Source organism: Scyliorhinus torazame, chromosome 22, assembly GCF_047496885.1.
Source record: "Scyliorhinus torazame isolate Kashiwa2021f chromosome 22, sScyTor2.1, whole genome shotgun sequence".
NCBI classification, from domain to species: domain Eukaryota; kingdom Metazoa; phylum Chordata; class Chondrichthyes; order Carcharhiniformes; family Scyliorhinidae; genus Scyliorhinus; species Scyliorhinus torazame.
This window is the reverse complement of record NC_092728.1, coordinates 12,411,890-12,422,994: the sequence shown is the minus strand read 5'-3', so window position 1 is coordinate 12,422,994 and position 11,105 is coordinate 12,411,890. Positions and strand designations below refer to the sequence as shown.

At 54.5% G+C, this 11,105-nt stretch overlaps 1 protein-coding gene across 9 annotated transcripts in view; it reads right to left on the bottom strand.

Annotated features, from left to right (window-relative positions):
* Window positions 1–385: 385 nt before the first annotated feature.
* The window catches only part of huwe1 (HECT, UBA and WWE domain containing E3 ubiquitin protein ligase 1), a 262,886-nt gene continuing 252,166 nt past the window's right edge, over window positions 386–11,105 (bottom strand). For all 9 annotated transcript variants that reach the window (XM_072487894.1, XM_072487901.1, XM_072487897.1 and 6 more), the window contains 9 exons: window positions 10,719–10,964; window positions 9,746–9,863; window positions 8,429–8,569; window positions 5,747–6,034; window positions 5,285–5,390; window positions 3,997–4,114; window positions 3,635–3,816; window positions 2,052–2,242; window positions 386–1,661 (listed from right to left, as the gene is read on the bottom strand). In XM_072487894.1, the coding sequence (XP_072343995.1) occupies window positions 1,559–1,661; window positions 2,052–2,242; window positions 3,635–3,816; window positions 3,997–4,114; window positions 5,285–5,390; window positions 5,747–6,034; window positions 8,429–8,569; window positions 9,746–9,863; window positions 10,719–10,964 (1,493 nt within the window). In that variant the 3' untranslated portion in view covers window positions 386–1,558. The remainder of the gene's footprint in view (window positions 1,662–2,051; window positions 2,243–3,634; window positions 3,817–3,996; window positions 4,115–5,284; window positions 5,391–5,746; window positions 6,035–8,428; window positions 8,570–9,745; window positions 9,864–10,718; window positions 10,965–11,105) is intronic.

Here is an 11,105-nt window from a genome sequence, read left to right as displayed (position 1 = left end):
TCTTTGCCAGCCAGCATGGACACATGGGGCACAATGGCTTCCCATCTGCTCTGTCGACCTCTCAAGCCCCCTGAACCCCCCCTCCCCCGACCCTTTCCCAATCTCACAGCGGCCTCTCCCCATCCTCCAGCACAGAACGACAGACTAAAAACGTTTTTCAAACTAAACCTTTAATGAATCTTCTTTGTATATTGGTTTCTCCTTTGTTCAAAGCACTAATGGGCAAAACAGAAACCCCCTCCCCCCCCCCCCCCCCCCCACACACGTAGTTATCAAGACAGGCAAAAAAGGACAGAGGTCGCATTGGAAATTGGGAGATCGGAATTGGAGGTTTCTCTATTTCCCCCCCCCCACTCTCTTTTTGTTTTCCAAAACAGTTCAAATGTTGAAGTGAATCAAACCAGCTTTTTATTTATTCCAGAATTTTCCAAAAAATCTAAACGAATAAATATGAAAAAAAGCATGAACTTGGCTAATGACTTTTTTTTTTGCACATATTTTACAACTTTAAGCTTCCTCCCTCCCCCTCCCACCCCCTTTCTGTTCTCCCCTCCCCCCCCCCCCCCCCCACCCCCATCATCATCCCACTCTGCCGCCATCCAACACCGCTCCCCCCGCCATCCCATCACAATTTGTTCCGCGCCCGGTGTGCGAGTGCCGCCGTCCGTTTAGGAAAAGGAAAGGGGTTGCGGGGATCGGGATCCGGTTAGATGAGGCCTTGCCATGATTCAGATATAATCCTAGACCTCTCGCCGGAAGGTCTCTCATCGTTCCGCTGCTGAACCCGGGGGGGTGGGGTGGCGGGGGGGGGGGGGGGGGGGGGGGGGTGAAGAGGCCGTCTGTGGATTGAAACGTTTGTCATATTTATTTACATCTTCGATATTTGCAACAGATTCAGAGATTCTGAAACAGAAAAAGAAACGAGACGGACAGCAATAGTGGGTGGTGGGGGAGGGAGTGGGGGGGTGGGGGGGGGGTGTGGTTAGGGAGGGGGGGGAGTCACATCCAGACAAGTGGTATCGTTACTGAGCGAGCAACACTGCAGCCAATCATTTCTGTGTTGGAATTCGGTCTTTTTTTCAATTAAAAAAAAAAAAAATCCTGTTTAATTTCCCCCTACAATGTGCAAGTTAAGACAATCCAAGAGTGTGCATGCGCGCTGACATATGTGTGCGCACATACACACGCACACACACACACACACACACACAATGATACAACCTAACAGGGGGATGGAGGAGGATGGGGAGAGACAAAGGACAGGGGGGGGGGGAAAATGAAAGAAAACCATTTTTTTTTTCTCCAAAGTCAGTATTTTTCCCCCGTGCGAAGCTCTCACTCCGTGAACCTCCTCAGCGCAGACGATGCCTTTCCGTAACATGTTTTCGGTCTAAAGCAGGTCGACTAGGTCAGTCCGGGGAGAGCCAAGTTATGCACGTTTTACAGTCTCGTTCTTTTTACAGAAAAAAAAATCCTCCCCTGTTGTGCGCTGCCATCCGTTTCGCAATTTTCTTTCCCGATCATCCGTTCGTTCCTTCCTTCCTCGGTTTGTGCAGCTTCAGGCGAGGCCGAATCCTTCCGAACACTCCTGTATGGCGAGCAGCAACATGTGGCGCAGTTTCTCATAGCTCTCGTAGGCTGGGAGGTCCAGTTGGTTAAAGCTGAGGAGGGTCAAGGAAAGAATTTTCAGATGGTGGGGGAAATAAAGAAATCAAACATTTCGAAAGGGGGGAGAGAGAGAGAGAGGGTGGGGGGGGTGATGGTCGTGAGGGATCAGATTAATCGCATTGGAAACTCTCTCTATTCCACCAAGGGCACTTGATGCTCATCAATTCTTTGTTTTAAAAAATGCGATCGATTGATTTTGTTAACTCCGGGTATTAAGGGATGTGGGTCACCAATTTATGCAGAGCAAATGCCTACAGAGTGTGATACTGATGCGCCCCCCTCCCCGGGGTTTTGAAGTCTCAACTGACAGATGGCATTCCCAGATACCAACAAGACGATGGCGAAAGCACGCCCCACCCCCACTTCAGCCAGTGAATCCTCACCAAGTGTGAGCTGAGGGCAGCCTGTCGGTCGAACGATCGTCCCGGTGAATCTGGAACTTCTGGATGCCGTTCATTCCTTCCAGAGCCGCAAAGCCCTGAAGAGGGACCTTGGAGGTGCCGGTTACAAACTGCAGGAACTTGGCACGGTCAGCCTGATCGAAGGAGCGCAGCGCCCGCCAGAACCACTGGATCTGTGGGTGAAACACAAGAGTCAGGAAACGCATTCGATAGGATTGCCCACTTTTCAATCCCCCTCCCTCTGCCGCGACTCCCCCCAGTCGCCGGTGCAACGGCTCCCGTTGACATCACCTGCCCCGAGGGACAATGCAGAGGACACATCTCCTGTTGCAGCAGCTGGGATGGTGGAACAGCAAGAGGAGCCCCAGAGATCCAATCTCGAGTGTGTAACTGTATCAGTCACATTCCCGCCCACACCCCCAGCACCTTTTAATAATCGTCTGATACATACAGCAAATGACAAAATGCATACAAATCTGATGAGCAAAGGGTTCGGAAGAGGTTGACGAGATTGAACCTGGAATGAGCAGGTTAGGAGGAAAGATTCGACAGGCTGGGCTTGTTCGCACTGGAGTTTCGAAGAGGGAGGGGTAAGCTGACTGAAGTCTGGCGGGTGGCCTGAACCGTATTGACAAGATGGATGTAGAAAGGATGTTTCCTCGCGTGGGTGAGTCCAGAACTGGGGGGAAACTGTTTTAAAATTAGGGGTTGACCTTTTAGGACAGAGATGAGGAGATTTTTTTTTTTCTCAGCGGGTTGACTTTGGAACTCTCCGCCTCAGAGCGTGGAGGGCGGGGTCACCGAATATTTCTACGGCAGAAAATGAGGTTAACTCAGTAACCTCTTGTGGTGAAGTAAGTAAAGTCGCCATATTCCCAGGTGACCACAGGTTTGAAGGGGGAGAGCTGACTGGTGGTTTAACCTGTGGAACACCACACCTCAGACAAGGGGCAAGGTTGAGAAGGCGAGCCTTCATAAATAATCTCAGCCAGTAACGAGAATTGAACCCATCTGCTGGCCTAGCTCTGCATCACGAACCAGCTGTCCAACCAACTGAGCTTAAATCAGGAAGCATTTCCTGATCAAACAATGCTTGTGAAGTATCTCTCCTGATCTCCCTCTTCACCTTGCCAGTGATGAACCTCAGTCCGTGTCCCTTTCAACTTCAATCATTAACCCTCTCAAAAACCTCATTCCGCTTTCCCTTATTGGTTCCAGAGGGGAAAAGATGCAATTCTGGGTGCTGGAACAGGACCACAACCTCGTGGTCCCGATGTATCATTTCTGTTCACCTTTACTGAACCTTGTCCATAGACATCGCATTCATCCTAGGATCTCTAATTTACAAACAATGCATTCGGAGGTGTTTCCATTGAGCAAGGGCGGAGGATTAAAGGGAACGATCGACACAAACAGGCTGAAGCTTTGAACAAAAACAAGCAATTGGGACAGTTTGGCGATTTCACAATTCTGCGGATATATTTGTCTGAAAGGGGAGGGCAGCAAATGTCTGAAACATGCACATGATAACACCGAACGGCCAAGATGGCTCCTCAATGTCCCACCTGGATGGAGTTAACCTGGTACTTGTGGTATTCAGTGTTTGCTTTCAAGTCGTCGATGTCAATGGTGGGCAAGCCAGAAATGAGCAGCTCCAACTCCTGCTCTGTGAAGATCGAGATCAACCGTTTGGGAATAATCTCGTAGAATCCTTCCAAGAAGGCAGCCAGCTGTTTCCGGATTGCACCTTCGCCAAGACACGAGAGACAGGAAAATCGATCAATATCTTTCATAGAAAAGGTTTCCCGCCACCACTCCTGGACTAGGACCCAAACACACGGTAATTATCAACAATCCTCGCTCGGCCCCAATCCCTACCAACCCCATTGCCAGTCAGCCACAGGAACTAACCCTCTCCGCCACTCACCGGTCATCTTCATTTGACACACCAGGTGGACATATTCCTTCTTGTTTTCTTCCGTCACGACGATGTGAGCTCCGTTTGCTTTCAGCTCTCGTACCTCACACACTCCAAACTCTTGCACCTGCAACAAAAATTCCCAAAGTGGCCTTCAGGGATTCTCACTTCCTGATTGAGGACAGCTCGACTGAGGAAGGGAGAATAACAGGGGTGGCTGAAATGGGATTAGACTGGGTGGGATATTAAAGGGTGCGGGGAGTTAGGGGAGAGTGGGATTAGACTGGGTGGGATAATAAAGGGTGCGGGGAGTGAAGGGGAGAGTGGAATTAGACTGGGTGGGATATTAAAGAGTGTGGGGAGTGAGGGGGAGAGTGGGATTAGACTGGGTGGGATATTAAAGGGTGTAGGGAGTGATGGGGAGAGTGGGGTTAGACTGGGTGGGACATTAAAGGGTTCGTGGAGTGAAGGGGGAGTGGGATGAGGCTGGGAGGGATACTAAAGGGTGTGGGGAGTGAGGGGGAGAGTGGGATTAGACTGGGAGGGGGATATTAAAGGGTGTGGGGGAGAGTGGGATTAGACTGGGTGGGATATTAAAGGGTGCGGGGAGTGAGGGGGAGAGTGGGAATAGACTGGGTGGGATATTAAAGGGTGCAGGGAGTGAGGGGGGAGTGGGATTAGACTGGGTGATATTAAAGGGTGCGGGAAGTGAGGGGGAGAGTGGGATTAGACTGGGTGGGATATTAAAAGGCATGAAGAGTGAGGGGGAGAGTGGGATTAGGCTGGGAGGGGGATATTAAAGGGTGCGGTGGAAAGTGGGATTAGACTGGGTGGGATATTAAAGGGTGCGGGGAGTGAATGGGATTAGACTGGGTGGGATATTAAAGGGCGTGTAGAGTGAGGGGGAGAGTGGGATTAGGCTGGGAGGGGGATATTAAAGGGTGCGGGGGAGAGTGGGATTAGACTGGGAGGGATATTGAAGGGTGCACGTAATGAGGAGGAGAGTGGGATTAGACTGGGTGGGATATTAAAGGGTGCGGGGAGTGGAAATAGACTGGGTGGGATATTAAAGGATGCAGGGAGTGAGTGGGATTAGACTGGGTGGGATATTGAAGGATGCAGAGAGTGAGTGGGAATAGACTGGGTGGGATATTAAAGGGTGCATGGAGAGGGGGAGAGTGGGATTAGGCTGGGTGGGACATTAAAGGGTGCGGGGAACGAGGGGTAATGGGGTTGGACTGGGTGGGATATTAAAGAGTGCGGGTAAGTGGGGTTGGACTGGGTGGGATATGAATACCTCTGTACTGAAGGTGAGCTCGTAACCCAGGGTAGAAACGTCATTTTCCAACAGGTAGACCAGCCCTTGGTAAAAATGATAATCTTCACTTTCCATGTCCGTGTACCTGTGAAAAGAAAGAGTTTATTGTTACTGAGTAAAAAACCACGGACTCTCACTGCTGCCCTCCTCTCTGCTGAACCATGCAACACAGAGCAGGAGCTGGCCACTCAGCCCCTCGCACCTGCTCTCCCATTCCGTAAAGGACTTTACTCGGTGGTTAGAGCTGATATTTATCCTCGACTAACATCACTAAATCAGATGAGTTGGTCATGATCGCATTGCTGATTATGGGAGCTTGCTGACCGCAAATTGGGTGTTGCCTTTCCCTACAAAACTTTGAAATTACTTCACGGTCATGTGCTTCGGGACATCCCGGACTAGGAGGCTCTGGAACCGAAAGTGAATGAGAAACAGCCGAACCTGACTGATTTGCCGAGGATGTGTTTGTAGAAGGAGCGGGTGAAGTAGCACTCGAGCAAGCGATTATCGTACACTGCCTTCGCCACGATGCGGCCCACAAACTTGAAATAGCTGAGATGGTTGGGGTTACAGTGCGACGACGGGTTGATGGTATACGTGACCCGGTCGCCTGGCGACGTCCTGAACAACGCGTACATGGGGTTGAACATTTCCCTGGAGATAATCATGTACCACTCGCGGAGTAGGCCTCCAGCATCCTGTCCCTCCTCCCCTTCGAACACAATGTACCTGGAAAGCAAGACAGACGTCGTTACACATGGAGAAGAGGCGAGAGTGCATCGGATCTGCTCTGCAGACAGGCTGCTCAGTGCCACCATAATAGGCCGAGAGTGAGAGCGCTTGGGGGGGGGGGGGGGGGGGGGGGTGCAGACTGAGAGAGAGACCGAGAGAGGGGTGCGGGGGAGGGCGGGGCGAGACAAAGACACAGAGAAAGAGGGCGAGGGGGGTCAGAGAGAGCGAGGGGGGGCAGAGAGCGAGGGGGGGCAGAGAGCGAGGGGGGGCAGAGAGCGAGGGGGGGGCAGAGAGCGAGGGGGGGGCAGAGAGCGAGGGGGGGGCAGAGAGCGAGGGGGGGGCAGAGAGCGAGGGGGGGGCAGAGAGCGAGGGGGGGCAGAGAGCGAGGGGGGGCAGAGAGCGAGGGGGGGCAGAGAGCGAGGGGGGGCAGAGAGCGAGGGGGGGCAGAGAGCGAGGGGGGGCAGAGAGCGGGGGGGGCAGAGAGCGAGGGGGGGCAGAGAGCGAGGGGGGGCAGAGAGCGAGGGGGGGCAGAGAGCGAGGGGGGGCAGAGAGCGAGGGGGGGCAGAGAGCGAGGGGGGGCAGAGAGCGAGGGGGGGCAGAGAGCGAGGGGGGCAGAGAGCGAGGGGGGGCAGAGAGCGAGGGGGGGCAGAGAGCGAGGGGGGGCAGAGAGCGAGGGGGGGCAGAGAGCGAGGGGGGGCAGAGAGCGAGGGGGGGCAGAGAGCGAGGGGGGGCAGAGAGCGAGGGGGGGCAGAGAGCGAGGGGGGGCAGAGAGCGAGGGGGGGCAGAGAGCGAGGGGGGGCAGAGAGCGAGGGGGGGCAGAGAGCGAGGGGGGGCAGAGAGCGAGGGGGGGCAGAGAGCGAGGGGGGGCAGAGAGCGAGGGGGGGCAGAGAGCGAGGGGGGGCAGAGAGCGAGGGGGGGCAGAGAGCGAGGGGGGGCAGAGAGCGAGGGGGGGCAGAGAGCGAGGGGGGGCAGAGAGCGAGGGGGGGCAGAGAGCGAGGGGGGGCAGAGAGCGAGGGGGGGCAGAGAGCGAGGGGGGGCAGAGAGCGAGGGGGGGCAGAGAGCGAGGGGGGGCAGAGAGCGAGGGGGGGCAGAGAGCGAGGGGGGGCAGAGAGCGAGGGGGGGCAGAGAGCGAGGGGGGGCAGAGAGCGAGGGGGGCAGAGAGCGAGGGGGGGCAGAGAGCGAGGGGGGGCAGAGAGCGAGGGGGGGCAGAGAGCGAGGGGGGCAGAGAGCGAGGGGGGCAGAGAGCGAGGGGGGCAGAGAGCGAGGGGGGCAGAGAGCGAGGGGGCGCAGAGAGCGAGGGGGGGCAGAGAGCGAGGGGGGGCAGAGAGCGAGGGGGGGCAGAGAGCGAGGGGGGGCAGAGAGCGAGGGGGGGCAGAGAGCGAGGGGGGGCAGAGAGCGAGGGGGGGCAGAGAGCGAGGGGGGGCAGAGAGCGAGGGGGGGCAGAGAGCGAGGGGGGGCAGAGAGCGAGGGGGGGCAGAGAGCGAGGGGGGGCAGAGAGCGAGGGGGGGCAGAGAGCGAGGGGGGGCAGAGAGCGAGGGGGGGCAGAGAGCGAGGGGGGGCAGAGAGCGAGGGGGGGCAGAGAGCGAGGGGGGGCAGAGAGCGAGGGGGGGCAGAGAGCGAGGGGGGGCAGAGAGCGAGGGGGGGCAGAGAGCGAGGGGGGGCAGAGAGCGAGGGGGGGCAGAGAGCGAGGGGGGGCAGAGAGCGAGGGGGGGCAGAGAGCGAGGGGGGGCAGAGAGCGAGGGGGGCAGAGAGCGAGGGGGGGCAGAGAGCGAGGGGGGGCAGAGAGCGAGGGGGGGCAGAGAGCGAGGGGGGGCAGAGAGCGAGGGGGGGCAGAGAGCGAGGGGGGGCAGAGAGCGAGGGGGGGCAGAGAGCGAGGGGGGGCAGAGAGCGAGGGGGGGCAGAGAGCGAGGGGGGGCAGAGAGCGAGGGGGGGCAGAGAGCGAGGGGGGGCAGAGAGCGAGGGGGGGCAGAGAGCGAGGGGGGGCAGAGAGCGAGGGGGGGCAGAGAGCGAGGGGGGGCAGAGAGCGAGGGGGGGCAGAGAGCGAGGGGGGGCAGAGAGTGAGAGCCACTGAGACAGACGAATGTTGTGTGAAAAATGCATTCTAATGTCGCTTTATCTGACTCGGGATAGTTGGTGGGCCCAGCCACCTCCCCTACCGGGTAAATGGACACATTTGTTTCCACACCATCTCCCATTCAAATTCACTTGTAAAGAGTGCATCTCCTCCCGAGGGTGGGGTCCCCTAACTAACAAAAGTCAACAGCTATTCCGCTAAACATGTGTGGCCCCAGCCGTCAAAGACCCACCAAACCCCTGATCTATCTGACGCTCTCCAGCTCTGCAAGGATCGAGGTTTAAAAAAACTGGGAGCTCAAGAGGTTGTGCCCTTACAGCCGGTTCTTCATCTCCTCGGGGGACTTCCTGTGGAGTTCCCGGTACGAGTCCTCAAAGACGTGGTCCCTCCGCACGTGCACCGCCAAGTCCTCCTTGCGGATTCCTTCGTCCAAGCGCTCCAACTCCTGACGGAAGTACCTGGCCAAAGGAAGCAGGGCAGGCGGATCAGCAAGTATGTCTCAAACATAACACAGAGGCGGGCAATAAACATCAATGTAACTCACATTCCGGGAACTGATTCCGAATTAAAACAAAGGACTGCAGAGCACCAAGGAAACGGGGTCTCTGAGCACTCAGTCAACAGGAAAGGTGCACATCTGCCTAACTTTGGTGTGGTAGGGGAGATGATGTGCTGGATGTTAATAAATTGTCCTTTTTTGCAGTAATGGTACTAAAACCTGCGGTACAATGCATACAGTCAGTATGGCTGCGAGAGTGTGATTAAGATGATGTAAAACTGAGGAAATCATTGACTTTCAGGGCAAGTGTTCTGTTCATCGATCTAGAACCATTTACGTGTTTACAGATCGCTTGCTAATGGAATATGGTTTACATTTAATAATCTTTGTTGTCACAAATAGGCTTACATTAATACTGCAATGAAGTTACTGTGAAATGTCAAGACCCCCTGGGGTGTAGATAATTTATATGGGGTACTGCGTTTGGTCCTGGCTAAACAAGCCAAGGGACATCTTGTCAGAGACAAAAGAATGCCTTCTGCTTTGGGTAAAGGTGATACAGTTAATAGGAGGAGCCAGATCTGTCTGGAGAGCCAGCAGGACCGAGAACTTTCTCTGAAAAGAGGGGTTTCAGTTTGCTCCTGAAAGGTTCTCTCTCCAACGACTTTGCACAAAGAAAAGCAAATAAAACACTGGTTGTGAACTTTATTCACGAGTGGCATTTAATATATATTGGTTTGCTAAATTGGAATGCAGTGGCAGGTTCAGGGAGGGAGTTAAGAACTTTTGTAACTGTAAAATGTAAAACTATTTCTTTGTTGCTAATGTAGTTAATTCTGTGTTTAAATTAAAGTTTGTTTGAACATAAAAGATACCTATCGGTCATTGCTCCTGGGGTGCAGTAATACTTCCTCCCACGTTTTATAAATTGAAAATAATTGGGTTCTCATCTGGGATCCGAACAGACAAACAGAAAGTCCTCGTCCAAAGGGTTCGATGTTTAGAGGGCGACAGAATCAAAACCCAGGTTGACAATCAGAAATTCCTCTGCGGTCTATTTTTAATTCTGAGTTTACTCTGGCATCTGTTGTAAAGCAAAGAGACTGAGGCCGTGCCTTCATGGGGGGGAACCTACTTGCGTTTGACATCAAAGTCAAGGATCCGAATGTAATCCACGAGGACCGCGAAGGGACCGTCTGCCAGGTGCGTGGTGGACTGACGCAGAATCTGGTTCAGCACCGTTCGATGGGTTTCTGAAAAATGGGAACAACTTAGAAGCTCAGATTGTCGAAGCACCCATCATTCAGGACCCGAATTTGGACCCGGGTCACTTTTAAGACTGATACAGTGTATAGTGGAGAGAACAAGCAGTGGGAATGCATCTTGTGATATCACAGGCAACAAAGAACACTTTTTTTAACCCCTTACAAAGGAACATCACAGCGTAGAGTGAGGATAAAGCTCCCTCAATACTGTCCCCAGCAAACACTCCCAGCATGAGGTTAGATACAGAGTAAAGCTCCCTCATTGTTCCCATCAAACACTCCCAGGACAGGTACAGCACGGGGTTAGATACAGAGTAAAGCTCCCTCTACACTGTCCCCATCAAACACTCCCAGGACAGGTGCAGCACGGGATTAGATACAGATTAAAGCTCCCTCTACAATGTCCCCATCAAACACTCCCAGGACAGGTACAGCACGGGGTTAGATACAGAGTAAAGCTTCCTCTACACTGTCCCCATCAAACACTCCCAGGACAGGTAGAGCAAGGGGTTAGATACAGAGTAAAGCTCCCTCTACACAGTCCCCATCAAACACTCCCAGGACAGGTACAGCACGGGGTTAGATACAGAGTAAAGCTCCCTCTACACTGTCCCCATCAAACACTCCCAGGACAGGTACAGCACGGGGTTAGATAGAGAGTAAAGTTCCCTCTACACTGTCCCCATCAAACACTCCCAGGACAGGGGCAGCACGGGGTTAGGTACAGAGTAAAGCTCCCTCTACACTGTCCCCATCAAACACTCCCAGCACAGGTACACACGGGGTTAGATACAGAGTGAAGCTCATTAGAAAAGGCACCGACAACCCTGTGCATTCACTTACCTGCAAAGCGCAGGAACTTCTGTGTGTCCGGAGGCAGGTTGGAGGATATGTGCATGGATGAGGGTTCACGGGAGAAGAATGGGTCCAAAGAGGAAGGCGTTGCCGGGGTAACTGGGGCGGGCGAGAGGGGCGGAGCCTCATCTTTGATGTGGGCCAACTGGCTTTCCCGCGTGTCTCGCACTGGCGGCTTGCTTTCCCTCTCGGTCGCGTGGACGAGGAAAAAGGCCTCAACTGCAGGCTGCAAAACTGCAGAGAGAGACAGACAGAGAATTGAGGTCGGTGGTGGTGGTGGGGGGGGGGGAAGAGAGAAAGGGAGATACCAAGGGAGGAAAAGGAGTGAGCGAGGAAAAGGAGCGAGCGAGGAAGAAGAGCGAGCGAGGAAGAAGA